The sequence below is a fragment of the Agelaius tricolor genome, unplaced genomic scaffold (assembly GCF_023055355.1).
Source record: "Agelaius tricolor isolate 1412-34295 unplaced genomic scaffold, bAgeTri1.0.p SCAF_8, whole genome shotgun sequence".
NCBI classification, from domain to species: Eukaryota; Metazoa; Chordata; class Aves; order Passeriformes; family Icteridae; genus Agelaius; species Agelaius tricolor.
Window position 1 is genome coordinate 23,172,701 of NW_027269268.1, and position 18,514 is coordinate 23,191,214.

The 18,514-nt window shown below is 37.4% G+C and overlaps 1 protein-coding gene across 2 annotated transcripts in view; it reads left to right on the top strand.

Annotated features, from left to right (window-relative positions):
• The first annotated feature begins 681 nt into the window (after positions 1 to 681).
• RXFP1 (relaxin family peptide receptor 1) overlaps positions 682 to 18,514 on the top strand; it is a 47,612-nt gene continuing 29,779 nt past the window's right edge. Inside the window, exons 1-2 of one of the 2 annotated variants that reach the window (XM_071431960.1) lie at positions 682 to 1,294; positions 17,586 to 17,741. In XM_071431960.1, the coding sequence (XP_071288061.1) occupies positions 1,246 to 1,294; positions 17,586 to 17,741 (205 nt within the window). In that variant the 5' untranslated portion in view covers positions 682 to 1,245. The remainder of the gene's footprint in view (positions 1,295 to 17,585; positions 17,742 to 18,514) is intronic. The other variant, XM_071431959.1, reaches the window with a different exon arrangement.

The window sequence follows — 18,514 nt, forward strand, 5'->3', positions numbered from 1 at the left end:
TTCTTTTATACCAGAAATCAGGAGGCTGGCGGTTCATAATGCCTATTTTGTAGACAACTTTGCCATAGCAACAATGTGGACTTAGATTTTGACTGTGATAAAGGTTTTTCTATTTTTCTAAATTCACCATTTTGTGGATGTGTTCTTGTATGCACATGTTTCCTTAGTCAGAGAAGCTCTTTTCCTTCAGTACCTGACATAACTGCTCACAGGTTACCAGTGCTTTCTGACTCATTGGTATCCTGACCAGCTGGGTTTTTTTGAAAAAAAGAAAAAAAACTTAAAAGTCTGAAATTCTTTGAGTCCACATAAAATTTAACTCCTCTCTCAAGTTCATCTCAAGTGTCCAACTTGTTTTGAAGCATGTGTTGCTGTGCTGCTAAATGTTTAGCCTTCACATCATAAAACAGATTTTAACTTGGGATTGTTTATGTAGTGGGGAATACCATGATCTACTGGTGACAGTAAAATCAAGGGCCAGATAGGAATGTCTCAAAGTGTTCAAGTAAGACAAAAATCTGTGAAAAAACTTTTCCTCATAAAGAATACATTTTTGAACACTCCTCTTTGTTCTTTCAGATTGCTTTCCTTAGCATTAGTCTTGAAGAGTGGTTAGTGTGTAAAAGTACTGACACGCTGATATTGGAAATAAATTACATTGTGCATTTTTCTATATTTCAATGAGTGTCTGGATTGCTACAAAGGGACTGTATTTATAAATTTCACTTCCCCTTAGTTGAAAAACCTCCAGTTTTTATCTAAACTACAGAAAATATTTGGTTTCAAACAGATTAGACTAAATAAAACTGTGTTTCTCAGACCTCTTGCAGGATTGAAATTTTAGGAAGAGAAAAAAAAAAAGAGAAGGAAGAATGATTGGGCTATTGATGACAGCTCTTGGGACCTGGCTGTGTTTTGTGCAGCAGCAGCAGCAGCAGCAGCAGCTTTGCTTGGGGCAGAGCCGTGTCCATGCACACAGCCCAGCCTTTGCCTGCCACAGAGCACATCCCAGCCTGCAAGGCAGCGCTGAGTGTGATCCTGGAAACTTTCGTGTGCCTGTGTGCCAGAGAGGGGGAGAGAGGGAGAGCAGAGACGAGTAGGGAGGAAGGCAGGGAGAGAAAGGAACTCTCCTGACACACTGCTGAGGGCTCTCAGAGGCAGGCTGTGCGTGCAGCTCTCTGGCTGGTGTGCACTTCGAGGGACAGCATTCACTGACTTTAGCCATTGAATCCCTGAAGGACAGATATGACACCCAACTGCTGCTTCTACATGCTCTTGCTTATTGGCACCAAGGGTAAGTGCCCCTGGCTTCCTTTCTTGTTTTGAACGTTGCAAAGCAGAGAGCTGATAAACTTCAGGAGCAGATTTCTTTTAAAAACCGTATCTCATGTTATTTTCCATTTCTTCATGTCAATTATTTTTCAATAGAATCTAAGTGTAATGCAGTCTCTCAAGGTTACTAGCTACATGTCAGGATCAGATGTTTTTTGCACTTAATGCCTTGAGTGTTACTATTAATAGTTATGAGCTGAAATTTTAGAATGAGAGAGAGCTTAAAGATTGCATAAATACTTGCTGTAAATATTTATTGAAGGTACCTGCAGAACGGACTTTACTCAGATGCCATGAAATCCGCATTTTAGACTCAGTTCAGTAGTTTGAAGTGATACTGTGCAAGTGCTACTAGAATAGGTAATTCTCAGAGAGCAGAATCTGTTCAGGTAATGGGAATTTTTAGCATGATAGGCAGTAAAACATGCAAGAGAGAGACTGAATTCAATTTTAGTTTTCCTTCAGATGCAAATCACTTCAGTGTGATGAGAGTTACACAAGACACACTGCTTACTTTAGCTGTGTTTTCTTCATTTCATTTGAGTACTCTGTTTGGAAGTGCTTCTTACGACTTGGTAAAGCTGTCCCTTTGAAGCTGCTGGTGCTGATCTATATGCTGAAAGTTCCTAATGATTATCATTTTCTTTACTTGTAATTTTTATTGTGCAATGCCGATACTACAATAGTGTTTCATTAATTGCATAGATGAAAATAGCTACTCTTTATAATATGAACAGTTTTGTTAAAATAATAGGAGCAAAAGGTCCAATTCTGTACTCTTCTTTTGTATTGTGCAACAGCTTGTTCTCCTTCCTGTTTTTAAATGAAATAACTTTGGGTTCATGTGTTCATAGGATGGTGCTTAAGATAAGATTTGTAAGGGGTATTGCCCCCACTAGGAGTTTGGGAAATAGAGCTCCATACACAGCTATTTTTCTACTTGCAAAACTCCGTTAAATCAGTGGAAAAACTCTAAGCAATTCCTCTATGGTTTAGAGGAATACATAATTGCAAGCTGCATGCATGAAAAAACCAGTGATATTTGGAATTTGGAATTAAGAAAGCAACAATATTGACATAGTATCAAACCTGTGAGCAAGGTCTGGTTTCATATGCACCTGCATTTTCTGTGAGCTATCATTCAATATTTAAAGTAGTACTTCCAGTTATGCAGAATAAAGGCTAAGTGTTTTCAACAAATTTAGCCTTTCACATTGCTGTTTTCTATGCCAAAACATTAAACATAAAATATGTGCCAATTGTTGCTATAATTTCTGCTGTTAAATTCATCTCTGCTATGGAGTTTATTAAACATACTGGAATATATTAAAGCATACTGCAAAATAGGATAGCAAGTGAGGACTGTAAATTACTACAAACCTACTAATTATGATGACCATTACCTTTTTAGGTTTATACATCATATATAGTGTATTACAGTAAAACCACATGGCTCATCTAGGTTTGTTAAAGTGAGGATTGAATTCATAGATTTAAGCACATCCATGCCCAGAGTCTCTGGCACCTGTTAGTGCTCTGTTTTGCACCAAAATTAGCTCCTGTTACTGTCACATCTCCTCACTGTGCACAGTTACAGCTTCACTGCCTTTCAGAGTTTTAGTCAACAATGCAAATTTTAACCACACCTACAAGCTGACTGATTTCATCTGCTCAATAGACATCAGCTCTGCTCAAGCCTTTAGGCTAGCTGCTATTAAACATTCCTGGAGTAAGGATAGCTGTCCTTAGAAATTGGATTTATTTTTTCTTTTTCTGTGGATGGATGCAAGTTCAGCTGCATTTTGTCATGGAGGTTTTTATGTTTGGTGCTGGTATATTTTTTTTTAATTTCTACAAAGTCACGTATCCTTCTAATTATCTTAAAAGTAAAATAAAAATGTATATATTGTACAAAAGCTGCTAGTTTGATTTACTTGGATCCATTCAAGCTGTGTCCCTTTAGTTTTCCATTCAACAGCTGAAGTTCAATCACTGTTTTTACTCTCTTCCTTGAGATTCTTCATTAAAATTTTTATTTTATGTATGAAAAACCTTTCCCTCCAAAATCTAAATAATCAAATTAATTCAAGCTATCAAGCTTTGTACGTACTGGCAACCACCTGAGTATCTTCCCAAGTGGAATACACTGTCCCAGGTAGAGCTTTCTATGAAAACAAAGCAGCATCTCTATCATGTTTTTTGTCCACACAACAGCAGTGGTTATAACATGGAGATAAGTAAATTCAGACTCCAGCTATGGAACTGGTGGCTCTGAATGTGTAGCCAGGATGAACTTCTGCCTGGGTGGGTCACCCCCCTTGCAAAGCTAGCAGGTCACTTCAGGTGTGTGGCTGGCATTGCTCTGGCTGCTGCTACATCTTAGCAAATACTCAGCTGTAACTGCTGCACCCTCTGGAGCGCACGTTTGTGCCCCTAGAGTGCCTTTGATTTTCTTTCTGGGGACAAAGGCTATTTTATCCTCCTGGACCTTGGCTAAGTGACAGGATCTCAAACAATTCATTTATCAATCATTAAGCAAAACAGAGGAGCGTTAGTATTGAAAGTGAGTTCCAAAAGGAATTTGGCAGGCTCCTTGTGAAAAACAATTACAACTCTTACAATTTTAACCCTTCATGCTCTGTGCCTCTACCTGATGCTTCCAATCCTATTTCTGTTTGTACCTCCAGCTCCTTTAGCCTCCTCCTTCTGTTCTTCCCTCATATTTTTTCCATCCTTTACCCTCACTTTAAAATGCCAAGGAAAACTTTCTTTAAACTATCTGAATCTCATTACTTGTTCTGGTACTTCATGCAGGTGACAGCTGTTTTCAAGGCCAAGATCTTTTATACCAAATGCTTTCTGTCAAATGTGGGAAAGAGACATTCCTGAATCCTTCAGAAAATTGCAAGTTTATGATTGTGCTCCTGTTTACATAGTTTGTAACATATTTTAAGATTCCTTCCAGATTTGTAAATAGGAAAGTGAAATTACTTCAGCCTTTGCACAAGCTGAAATAATCATTTTGTAATAATAATATTTGGTTATTTCTTTCATTTAACTTGGGCATTAATCTGTCTGGCTTTCCTGTAGTTAGAAGAACAGTGTGCATCTTGTGAATCTACATGTGGATAACAGTATATTTACAGAAAACTGGGGATTCAAGCTGCATTTCCTGAGGAAAATTTACTCTAGTATCAGTTAGAAGGTAGTGAAAAATCTACACAATGGTAAAATGAAGCTTTGAAAGTTAGATCCTGCAGCTGCTGCTTGGGCAAGAATGTTTTCACCTCTTTGTTAACAGCCCCAGGAGCTACCCAAGTTGAAAACTTGAGTGTTTAAAACTTGAGTTACTCTCTTGAGTGAGAGCAACTCTACCAGACTTGAACCATTTGCTCTGAAATTTTATGTGCAGTCTGTGGACCTTGAGCAAGAAGACAAGCAAAACTTTACTGCATTTTTTTCTGAGGAATATGAGGAATCGTTATTTTGCCTACAGAGATGAATTTGGATAATCTTGTATTGAGCAAAGCATTTTCTTAAACTGTACTTTTGAAGTATCCCTGTACAATATCACTGGGCTGAGAGACAATCCTCTGATGAGCCATCCCACTAGAGCTGATGAGGCTGCTCAAGCCTGGTTGCAGAAAAGTAAAAATAACCTTTTCTAATAGATGTTACTTGCTGCTAGAGACCAGTGTGACACTCAGAGGATCTGTCACCAGCCATCTCAGCATGAGTTTTCTCTTGAGTGCCATGACTTTGAAGCCATCAAATCAGACTTTGAAATGGCTGGTGCAAGGCTGGGAGGCACAGGAAGCTGAGAGGATCAGGAACTCATAATTGTGTGTCTGTAAAACAGAGAAGGTGACAATGTATTGGTAAGGACTGGAAAAGGACAATGAAAGCAGGGACAAAAGGGACAGGTAGATGGGACAATGGAAGAGAGAATTGAGGGGAAAGGCTGATGCTGCTTAGAAAGGGAAAATGGAAATCAGGAGGACTATTAATCCAGGAGAATAGAGACTGAGGAAAGGGATGTGAGAGAGGGAGCCATCAGGGAACAGAAAGTTAATTAAAGGAGAAGGACAGGGAGTTCTGAGAGAAGGGAGTGAGCATCTGAAGAATGAAGTCAGAGGATGGTGAGATCAGAACTAGGATTCTGTATGGAAAGAAGGGGATGAGATGATGGGAAGCAGACAAAAAAGGATGGGAGTGAAGCAGCTGGGTTGAGCCTGAGCAGAAAAAGAAGCCGTGCTTGGTAGGGTGAGCTTTGTATTACAAAGTCAGAATGAAGCCCAAGATTGTCCTGTGACTGACTTCTTTCAAAATGTCTCCTCCTGAGTAGCACTTCTGCTCAGAGGCTGGTAATCACTCTACCCTCTCAAAAAACAAAGGTCTGGAGAGCTAAAGCATCTGAACTAGTGATGCAGCGTGCTGTCCTATTATAAAATGCTGGAGGGAAACTGATTTCCTCTTCTAATAGTAAATGTTACATATGTCAGAGAAAGTTATTAATTTTGTAAACTCAGTGCTTAGGAATTTAGGCAAGAGACACAATCTTAATTTGTGCTGTGTTCCCATACTGAGTTTTCTTCATGTTATAACTGCACAAAAACACATGCTTTGTGTCGTGCATTAAAAGGATGAATCAAAAATTATGGTAAATTATGCTGCCTGTGTGATCCCTCCTTCATTTGCTGTAGAAGATTAAGATAAAATGTGGATGAGGCTGGGGATTACAAAATGAAGGCCATTTCATGAAAGCAACTGAACTCCGCGGTGGAAAACTTTTCCTGTTTTTTGCTCTAAAAGCCTTACAATTGGATAATAATTATATAGCAGATTTTCTGGGGTTTTTGGTTTGATCATTCTGATGTGGCAGCATTCATTGCATGGCTGCCACTGACATCTGTAAAAGCTGTGCTCTAAGTACTCTGTGAAACTGACTGATTCAGAAAGTAAAAACCTCAAATTAGCAGAAACCTTTGCCATACGTATGTTAATGTCTCAGCTCCCCATCTGAGCAGTAATATCATATTCTAAATTGTAATCTAAGAAATCTCTGAAGACTTAAAAATGGGAAGTCTAATTATTGTAGCAGTATAAGGAACTAATTGGGAATTTAATATTTTAGCTTCGAAGTGGTTAAACTGTAGACTAAAGAGCATGATGCCAGTAAGACACTAGAAAACTAATCAAAGCATAGATAAAATGCCTTTAGTAATATATGGAGGTGTTATCAGAAATGTATGAAATATAAGGATGTGGCACATAAAGTGGCTGTGGATAAGCAAAGAAGTATTGCAGACTCTTGTGCTCACTGCCTGCTTTGTCTCCCCCAGTGCTCATGGGGGATCCAGCATGCAGCTGATGGTGTGACAGGGCAAGACAAATACACCAGGAAGAGAGACTGATGGGAAAACAAGGTTTTGGACGAGTCTAAGGAGCCACCAGCTGTGGCCTGATGGGGAGATCCAGGCTGAATTCATGTCCTGGTGTGAGGGTGAGCTGGCAGTGGGAGGAAGAGCCCAGCAGCAGTGACTCTGATCCTGGGGGATCTGTGCATGGGAGATGACTTAGTGAGCTTATCCAGAGAGGATGTTAAATCACCCAGTCCCCTGTAGCACAGCTCATTGTGCTCCACCCAGCTGCTCTCTATCAATCCTAAGGCTTTATTTGGTCACAATGGTTTATCTCAGTCAAGTCAGTGCTTCCTCCAGAGAAGGGCAGGTGTCAATATGGCACTGGCAGTGGGAGAGGCTGTGCAGTCACTGGGGCTCAAAGGCATGCACAGGTCTGTCAAAGCAGGTGAACATTACCTCTTTCTCCTCTGTTCTGCAGAAGAAATAACTGGCTTGACCTGGGAGAAGAGACTTTCCCATCACAGACCTGATTGTCAATGTTATGCTCAACATAGGGAAAAAGGGATAGTGCTTGGGAGGGTAAAAGTGGTATTTTTAAACTTAGAAATATATTTTTGCCCTGTTTTTTTAGTTTTGTTTTGTTTTTAATAGATAGGAATAGATCAGCTCTTCTTTGGAGTAGGCTAAGAGCAGAATCCATTAATGAAACTGCCCACATCATAGTTAAGCCAAAATTTGTGTGTATGGGGGAGAAAAGGATTAAATTATTGAATTTAAAAGCCACATGATTGAATACCTTGATTAGTCTGGAGTACTTAATAGCAATACAGTTGACAAAGATAATCTACATTTTTAGAAGTTTTATTCAAGAAGGCCCATCTACTGTAAAAATATGCTTCTTGACCTCATTTTTTTTTTGACTCAAATTCCATGTAAAACATGTGAATCAGCTGTTATGTAGTCTTACCTAGAAATTATAGACACTGGTTTTCAGACAGGAATTCTTTTCTAGTAATCAAGTAACACTGCAAACATGCATTTATAAATCCTGCTTTTTCTTCAGTATGGATTCTCAGCACCATGCACAAAGAGTACAGCCACTTTCTACTTTTTCCAAAAACATATCAGAAACAGGTATTAAATAGTTGGTTTTTCTACACCCCTAAGACTTAGATATCATATGAGGTCTTTCTTTTTCTTAAAATGGTTTAGCAAAAATAAAACACCTTGTATATCTTTCTGTTCTGTCACTATTTGGTTAAATTTTCATTTTTTCTTTTAAAATCTTTCATTTTTATATGCATTGCTTTCACACTATCATTTAACTAGATTGGTTTCTTGGTTTCTAGATTGGCTCCACAGAGCACTCCACTGCTGGCAATGAGAAAACAGTGTCAGGAGCAGACACCATCCTCTTTTAGGTTAGATGAAGTGGCATGAAATGAAGAGAAGCAGGAACTATAGACTGTGTGAAGGTTAAATCCACAGCAATCCACACAAAAATATTGCTTAACCAAAGTGCATCCAAAACACACATTCAGAGCCACACTTCTGAGTGCTGTTTCTTGTTATATTTTCTAATTTGGATATACAAACTTCCAAATATGTGCTGCTAATGTGACATTTCTTTATGTACATTAATAAATGCATAAAATCTACAAGTTATAATTTAAAGATCTATTGTTCTCAATCTGCATGCACATGTTGATACAACCTGCAGAAGAAGAAACAAGTCAGATGTCTCTGGTCATGGGGTCCAGCAGCTGGATGACATGATCTCAGAGGCTTTTTCCAACCTAAACAAGTCCCCAGTTCTGTGGTTTAACCAGCTAACATTATTCACTTCACAGAGGTCAGAAATCCTATTAACTTGAGATAATTTCTGTTTTATGCACATAACTGGAGTGTCACAACTTTTAGTGGTGAGTTATGTGTACTCATAGTGGAATACAGTTGAGATTGGAAAACTTGTCATATTTAAATCGAAGCAAAGATTAATGAGTCAGAATCCAACAATAATGCATTTATTTAAGCACATTCTGCAAATTGATTTTTACAAAATAGGTCTGAGAGGTCTTAGAAAACAGATTTTCTAAAATATTTAACTTCAAAACAGAACAAAGGGTTCCATATTTTATAATATCTAAGGACGGTGGAATCTCGTAGGGCACAGGGCAGAACCACCTCCCAAATCTGAACTTGTAGTTCTATATTCTATTTAAATTCTTAATAGTTATAAATGGTTCTTAGTAACAAAGGTATATGAATTAATAAAGTATATCAGACAGTCCTGTCTCCAGCTGACCAAGAAATAATGTATTTTCATTGTTACAAGATTAATCTTGAGTGTGCTTCAGAGCTTCACTTCAAATTATGCTGGCTTAGTTCCATTGTAAGAACTATTATTGCAATCCTTTTAGTCTTTACTAAAGCCACAATAAAGGGAGAAAAAAGGAAAAAGAGGAAAAAAACCCAGATTATGTTTTATATTTCAAATACAGCATTAGGGCTCCCAGACTTTTTCTCTGTCTGGAGTCTTAGAAAAAGCATAACTGAGATTATTTTTTAAGGACTTACTTGGGATTGTGCTACTTGGGAGAAGAGGAAAAATAGTGGAATCTGAAATTGTGGCTGATGTCCAGCTTGCTTAGCTCTAGTGCCTCTGTAGCAAAATAAGAGGCTAGAGAGCAAAAGACAAAGATAATAGAATCTCCCGCTGCCACCCTTCAGGTTCTTTCCCTCAGACTGTTTGGGCTGGCTGTTCTCAAAGCTATTTTTCTATCATCAGCACTGCAAGATGCTCATTCTACCATGTTGTTGGGGTTTTGTGGGGTTTTTTTCCCCATCACAAAAACATACCAAAGTTGGAATAAATTGCATAACTTAGCTATAACCGCTGTTTTGGGGTGGGGGTGAGAGTGTAAATACTTCACAGGAAAAAAAGGAAGACAGGTTTGCCCTTTTTGACAGAAGAAAAGTTAGGCAATTGGTTATGATCTTTTAGATTGTTTCTGCCTTGAGGACAATTAATGATACACAGGTAATTCTTTTCTGTTCTGTTTTTTTTGCAAAATAGTGTGTTCCTACAATCTGAATATCAGCAAGTAATTTCCATGTTCATTGCCTCTCTAGTTTCATTCCCCTTTCTCATTGAAGCTTTCTCTTAAGGCTTTGCTGCAAGTACTTTCTGTCTGATCTGCTGGATTTCTTTTTGCTTCCATGCATGAATGCGCATGTACACAAACTTCCTCCTGTATATGACATTGTGTCATGAAGTCACTTAAATCTGCCTTTTGTTTATGGAAACTTAAGAGAAATATTACAAATGTCTGTTGTTTGTAATTTAAATAATTTAGTTTTCACTAGTCAGTGTTTCACTTTTGCTTACTTTATGCATGGCTGACTGGATTAACTCGCTGAAAGCAGCAAGTCAGAAATTAATTTCCTTATAGTAATCTCTACCTACTGTCCTTATGTATTGAAATTCAGAATTATCTAGATGAGGTGAATGACTGTTGCTTGAGAGACACTAGTTTATTGATAAATATATGTCCTTAATTTTTTTGGCTAAAGTGTATTTTCAATTATTGGATTGCTCAGATTTTAAACAATAAAGAACATTCACTAGCATACTACTATGTTATAAGATACAAAAATAATTGTAATATACCTGGCAAATACTGCAGTAGAAGAAACCTCTTACCCTAGGATTACAAAACTTCAGCAATGCCATTCCAGGTATGAAACTTCAGCGGTCTTATTTAATTTTTTTTTTTATTACATGTGTTTAAATTGTTACCTTATAAGTGCTGCTTTTCAAATGAGAGGGAAAAAATTACTTACAACAAACTTCTTTTCTCTTTGGAGCTCAAAGAACCAGGCCAAACACACTCAATAGTGGTTGTGAGAAAGAATTAACTCCTGGGAGAGCAGTTTCCTTTATTTTGATGGCTAACCCTTCCCTTTCCAGGCCTTCCAGGTGGGATGGTACTGACTAGTACAGTGTATTTAACACATTTGGATTGGTGCCTTCATTTCTACTCAATACCAAACACCATTTGAACAAAACCCCAGTGTTTCACATAGCCAGCTTTCAACTTGATATTGTCCTGCTGTGAAAAAGAAATTAGTGAAATTGAGGAGTAACACTGAGGCCAAAAACACAGGGGCAAAGGAAAGCTTACCTTGATGTATTTTCTATTGGAAAATCATGTCAGAATATGGAGCTAGAACTTTTTTCTAAACAGAAATAAGAGTCAGATATCATTTAAATTCTGTTTATTTGGGGAGAGAAAGAAGAGGGGAAGAGGAGCCATAAAAAGGTTTGGCCCTGTTCATTAATTTGTGTCTTTGTTGTGTCTTTGTTGTGTCTTATTATGCTGAACTCTCATCCTCTGGGAAAGCCCTACAAAATTTGAGGGTTTGGATTGAACTTATTTTACTTCATATTGAGGCTTTTAGAGGTATTATCTCTTTCAGTTCTTTATGCACTTATTCTAAATTCTGTACAATCAGAACAAAACAACAAATAAAAGGTATAAAAGTCAATGTGGCAATGTGCCATGTCACCAGTCTGAGTTGTTCTACTGGCAGTTTCCTGCCCTGGAGTGGATTTATCCGGCAGCTAGACAGAAAGGATCTTCCAACACTATAACTGCATTAATTAGACTGAATTATCTGTGGCATAACTGATAACTTGTGATGTTGTTGTGAGATTGGAGGTGATATTTTCAAAAAAGATAGCACAAATTTTCTGGTTTGGAAAATGCCTCTGAAATTAAAGCATTGTGTGATCCACAGCAAGGTATGAAGTTACTTTATGAAATTAAAATCCAGGATAGTTACCAGTTTGGTGTGCAAGAGTCATTATATATGCATCACTTTTGCTGAAATCCATTTCACTATATTGCGTTTCATGGAAGCAAATATAAACTTAGTTGTGCAGTTCAAGTACTACATATTCCTAGAGTGACATCTAATGTAGTTTGCTAAAGATAAATGTAATGCAGTAAAACTGAAAATGTATTTCTGGTTGCAAAGGTAATAGCTAAATATTCAAAACAATTTCTAGTGTTTTATAGATTAATCTGTTATACTGAATAAATGACACTGTGTCACTTGCACCCAATCAAACCTAGAATTAAAAACACAATGCATATGCACTAAATACATACATTTAGAAAATGTTATGGACTTCAGGGCTGGACAACTACCAAAGCAGAGGCACAAATTACAGAAAAGGCAGTGCAGTGATAACAGTTTGATTATGCTTCTCTCAGTGCACAGACATTTTGTCTCAAGGATTAATGCCAAAGAATCTATTGCCACTGGACCAAGGTCTGTTTTGGTATAGAAATTTTGCCCAGGGTGTTACCCCAAGTGTGTGTACATTAACAGCACTAAAGTACAAGTTTATGAACTCTGTTTTGTTCTTGTATGAATCTGGAATCTATTTTCAATATGCTATTTATGGAAAGTTTAAATTTTAGTTTTATTGACATTTAATAATATGAGAATCCTGTTACATTTTTCCAGATATCACTAGAAAGCTTTTCCTAAAAGAAAATTTTAGGAGAACTTTTATAAAATTACATGATGTAAAAAAAGCACTCTCACTGATAAATTCATAGTATGTTCAATGAAATTATGCAGAAGTTAATTTTTATTTCTATCGTTAAACATGATGGACTAACTTCATCCTTGTCTTGGTCATATATTACTCAAAAATCCCATGTTTAGTGGGAAAAAGCTGAAAATTCTGAACAAAACCAGGAAAATTAATCTAAGAATTAACTCCATCTCTTCATTCACTTCTACATATTGTTGGAATGGTCAAATTCAGACAACAAATTATTTTTTAAAAATATCTTTTTAAGTTGTCTCTTCTTTTCTGTCATTTGGTAATTCAAATACATCTGATCAAAGCTGGTCACTCACTAGTCACTTCTGTTCTTTGTTAATAATTAATTAAGCATCTTGTAAGGTTAAATAATTCATAGTTGTAAACTTTTATAACCTTGTTCTGATGATTCATCTTTACAAATGAAGGTAATAGGCCTATGAGACCTGTTCTATGTTATGTTAAAGGTTTTTCAAAACCATTTCACATGCCCTTAATATACCATTCAGCAGAACAGGATATTTTTTAGTCAACTGTCAGCTTGAAGTGTTCAAGCTAGCACAAAAATTACAGGTGAAATTGATTTTAACTTCAATATTTTCTGAGTAGATTCTGTTTTATTAGAACAAAACATTCTGTCTCAAAGCAAGAATATTTTCAGTCTTCTGTTTCTCCAGCCCATCTCCCACTGTGTCTAGAAGTACAGCAACTAAAAAAAGTTATGTAAGAGTGTAAAAGTGCCACTGGTTTTGCATGAGTGCATTTGAATAACTTGGGCCCTTGTAGGTAAAATAATTTTTCACCAGAAAAATACAGGGTGGATTCTTCAGGACCATAATCACTCCTCAGTTCTTGGCATCTAGGGAGCCTTTTTAAAAAGCAATTGGATTTCCTCAACCTTTTGAAGTGCTAATGCACTTAAAGTGAGGAAAAACAAGTTAGCTTAATTGGCTGATGGAACTCATGAGTCATTTTGGATTCATGACATTGGAGTTCATGTTATTCAAATTCTTGAAAATACAAAAATATTTTCCTGGTATTATGATATGCCTTTATTTGAAGCTATGTGTGGCACAGTTGAGACTGGTGTGACTAGTGGGTACCAAGCAATGAGTAATGCCTTTGGATGGTTTCAGTGCTCATGGCTCAGTCCCATCAGCCCAGAACTGTTCCCTTTATGGAGTCATCCTCGCTTCTTTTACGGAACCTCCAAGTGTTAAGTCTGTGTTCTTATAGTGCACGTGTGCCTTATTTGGTTTCTCAAACAGCACTTGTGACCCAATCACTGTATTTCAAAGAATGCACAAAACTAGCAAGCCTAATTAATCAATTCAGTTGGAAGCCAAGCCATGTTGTCCTGGGAACATCTTGTTCTTGGCTTTCCCAAATGCGTTCCTTCTTTCGATTTCATTTTATGACTGTTTAAAGAGGGGCTGTCATGTTCTTTCCCCAGTGATTCTGCATCCATGCTACAGAATTAAAAGGCTTATTTTATTTACTAGATGACAACCCAACTCATGCTTATTCCTTTAGCAAAGGAAAGCAGAGTTAACTCAGTTAGGTCTTTAAAGACAAGCAGGGAAAATTATCCACCTTCTTCCTTACCGCTCGCGTCTTATAGCAATAAGCATCTCAAAGCAGCCAGTCCGGACAAGCTTAAAAAGTGCACAACAGAAATTCTTCTTTTCTTTTTGAAAATTTGAGATTAATTTGGGGTATTTCAGGGGACCCTAAATACACAACAGTCAGAAATATTTAATTTGCAGTATCACGAACATGCTGCTAAGTAGAACATTTTTCTGTATTGAGACAAGAGTCAGAAAGAATTGGTTTTGCCATTTTGCCATTTGTACTGATACCAGTTCACTTATTTTTTTCTCTTTTTCTTGAAACATTGCAAATATTTTAATATTTATGCTTAACATTATGAAAAGAAATTTTCTGGTACAGAATAGCTGCAATGTCTGCAATTATCTCTATGTCACAGGAAGCAGAAGATGATTTTCTCTACGAGGTATATAAAGAAGAGGCCTCTTTACTTGGTATCTGTAAAAACAAACCTTCTGATAAGAAAGTCTGTCATGGGTTTATCACTTTTCATCTTCTTTCAGCTGCTAAAAAAAAAGAACAAACAAGATACAAGAAGAGTGGTTCAATTTTTTCACAGTGGAAAATCAATCAAATGTAGAAAAGCCAACAACCACATCACAAAGATGGAGTGATAGATCATTATCTTGTCATGGTGAACTCCAATGTCAGTAAAGTCTGTATTTGCAAAACAATAACCATAATTTTTAATTGCTGTTGTTGCATTGCTATCTTTATCCATTTTCCTCACATAAAAGACCGAAAGTTAATTTCCTCAATCTGAAAGATAATTGTTGGAATATTATCTAGCATTTTACAACAGTTTTTACTGTCTTATCTTCTGTCTACCTTCGTCAGCTTTACCAAATATTTCCCCAGAGAACCGGGGGCTTTTCCAGACATAAATCTCCTGCAATCAGCAGAGTCCAAACTTCTGTCTTTTTTTGCATAAACAAAGTGATGTTAACAAGTCAGTGGACAAAGACCAGTGCTTTCACTGATTTTATAACTGGGATGAAGTTGTTGAGTTTTGAAGCTGTGTTGTCTCCTTTCCCAGGCAGATATTTACATGCCAGGGTAATCCAACATAGCATAAATGAATAATGCAGAGATTCAGAATAGATATCATTGAGGCTATAAATGTACTGAGAATTCAAAACATTGAACATCGTGAGGGACTTACTCTTTGTGGCAAAGTAAAGATTTCTAAAATGCAACAGCATTATTAGTTCAGGGATTAATATTATTTGAATAATTAATAATAATTTTTGGAACATGCTGTGAAATTCCATTGAATGCTAGTGTGAGAAGATAAATGCTTTCATTTGAAATTTAAATTGCATGGAGATCAGCCCCTTTAAGCACAAGGTTCAGATCAGTCTAAATATGTCTCTAGCATGTAAGATAAAAAGCTTGACAAAATGTGTGAGGTTTTTTGATGATCTGTTTGGGATGTTTTCCTTTATGGTGGTTTTTTCTATGCAGGTGTCTCTTACCAATGGTTTGGTAGACTGTAACAGGTAATTGCTCTTAAGGGAGCCTCAGTTGCCTGCTCAGCTTTTTGCTAAGACAGAGACTTAAGACACTAAGTAGTACACATACACTCTTTGCTTAACAGTATGCCTACATAAGCTTTTCTTGCTGCTTCTTTTTGGGTGGAACAAGTTAATCATAATGTTCTGAATACAAGCACAGAGCAGCAGAGAAATTTATGAACAATATGCAAGTGTGAATTCACCCTGTGACTAGGATTTAGCTTTATTTTTGGTACCCATACATAAAAGCCTTAAGGATCTGATGATCTTTGAGTAATTGCATGGGTTATATACTTGTGGATAAAAGCAAATCAACTTTTCTAAATCATTCAGTGGTGGTTAGCTGGAATATAAGAATTTCTGTGCAGGATGCTTCTGACAGCAAGGATAATTCTGTACATATAGAGGATACTTATCTCCATTTTCTGCAGCTACAGCTCTTACATTCCAATTTTCAGAGTTTTAAACATTGTCAAGGGCTTAACTGGAAGTAAGTTCTTCTGGAAGGGATTTTTTATGAATCTGAAGTAATTGATTGAATTTCAGGTGATTTCTCTTAGTTCAAGAGAAAAATGAGTGCAAAAAATCAGATTTTCCAAGAAGATTCCTTGTTAATCTGGGAAAGTTGTGTGAAAGATTTATACTTTGTCTTGGAAAATAGCCTGGAAAAATAGTTGTGTGTTTCAGAATTAGCAGTTTACTATCTGAACAAGCATCACATCACAGTTAATAAAGTTTTTAGAGAGTATCTAAAGTGCTATAAGATCGCAATGAAATTTAAAATAAAGTCTGTATTTGATTTTTGGGTTTTTTTGTAACAGTATGCATTAAGTCAAATGGTAGCTCTAAAAAGAAAGTGATACTCCTTTTTGAAAGTGTTTCAAAAATTAAATTAGCAGAGCCTTGCAGAAAGGTACTAGGTAGGTTTAGGGAAGCTTTGGAAGTGAAGAACACTGGGTAGTGTCCTGTCCTAATGATGCTTTTCTCCATTTCCAATGTATTGCGGGCTGAACAAATTTAATTCTAGTGTAATTTTAAACTCTCTCCATAATATGCTCTTGGGAAGAAGTTGGTCTTGTACAACAAGAAATTTGACTTGGCATCCTGCAATCCATTACAGAAGTAGTAGTTAAGTCACCCTTTTTTGGGGAAGAAAATGGTGATGGCAGAATTTGTCCCTCAGGTGCACTGGTGGGACTGGTACCCTGGTGCACTGGTGAGGCATCTGCAGATGTGGGAGATTGCAGCTGCTGCAGCACAGAGAACTGAAGAAGAGATGACAAGCAGAGTGCTCCAGCTGCCCTGGCTGTCCCTCATCAGCATCTCTCAACCTTTCCCCTCAGCACTGCTTTAATGAAGTCCTGTGTTCTCTGAAATTCCTTCCTACAGAGCACGGGTTCAGCAGAACAGTACCTGTATATCTAAACTTCACACTGATATATTCTGACCAATATCTCCACAGTTTTTTGGATCAGACTGACGTCAGCTCTTCTGAAGGATTCATAACTGGCACCTTCATGATGTCTTACTAAGTTTTCAGCAAAACTGTGTCACGGATTTCATCTTAGTTTCCTTGTTTTTTGATCCTTGATCCATTTACACCAAGTAGTTTCTTTAGAATTGGAATATACACAAACATATATAGATCTGACTTTGTATAAAGGGGCTTATCTATCTGGATCTAAAATTTCAGCACAAATGAATGTCATAGAATGGTTTGGATTGGAAGGGACCCTAAAGATCATCTAGCTCCAACCACCCTTCCATAGGCAGGAATACCTATAGCTTATCTTGTATATCATTATAATAAATACTGAAAAAAATCCTTTTAAATGGTAGCCTTAGGTTGTTTGTCTTGTATAATTAACATTTTGATCTTATTCTGAGGAAGAATAGGGAGGAATTACCTGCTTGAGAATTACCTGTTTGCTTTATATCAAATGGAATTTTAATTAGCTAACAATATAAAATAATTTTGCCAAGTTTAACAAGTACTTCATATACTGTTTTTAATTTCATGTCCAATGAATTAAAACATTTCTGTTGCTTGATATTCACATTCAAATGTAAATGAGTACTTACAAAGGCATAATATCAAATACCCTTAAACACATCATAAAATAACATACTTTTTCTGTTCCTATTTAGTCATCTGTGACTCCTTGGAAGATCATGTTTCTGGAGCTGGAACCAGGTGCCCCCTGGGCTACTTTCCATGTGGCAATATCACAAAGTGTTTGCCCCAACAGCTGCACTGTAATGGTGAGGATGACTGCGGGAATCGGGCTGACGAAGAGAACTGCGGTAAGTGGCTGTGGCTTTGCTTTGTGCCTAGCACCTGTAGTCACTGAAACCCAGGCAGTGCTCACACCAAACAGGAGGCTGTGGAGTGCCAGCAGTAGGAAAGTTGCATGCTTTGCACAGGATGCAGCAGCTCTGCCTCAGCTGATAAAGCCACCCTCTTTCCCTAGCAAACCATTTGCTAGGGAAAGAGTGGGCCACATTTTTCTTTGTATATGGTAATAGTTATCAGTAACCAATTTTTTTCCCTGCTTTGAGCTTCTTTGAAAATGTCATTTTGATGTCTACAAAGGGATGTATGTGATCTATCAAAGACTGTTGCTGAGGAGTGTTAGATGTGCGTCCAACAGAATTTATGAAAAGCTTAATGTGACTTAATGTGGGAAATAGAATTTAGAAGAATTTTCAAGGTTTTCCAGGAATTATTTATGCCCTAATTTGGGAGAAACATGTGTATCTGTAAGTGTACTGTGCAAGCTGCACTACCAGCAGGCTTTGGTGGTTGGAAATGTAAAAATCCCACATACACATAGTCGTACACGTACGAGGTCATTTGTGCATGCTGTTTTGATCCTTGTCACTCCTAGCCCCTCTGGATGGTAGCTGTGATCTTGACTTGGCTTGTGGGCTCTGGCTTTACCTCTACTGCAAACCAGGAAGGGCTTTGCACGGGCACTTACCTATCCATGCCGCTTCTTTGTGAGCATGGCCCTGGCATAGCTCTTGTCCATGCTGAGCAGCATCTCCCATGCAGTGTTTGGACACAGCTCAGAGGT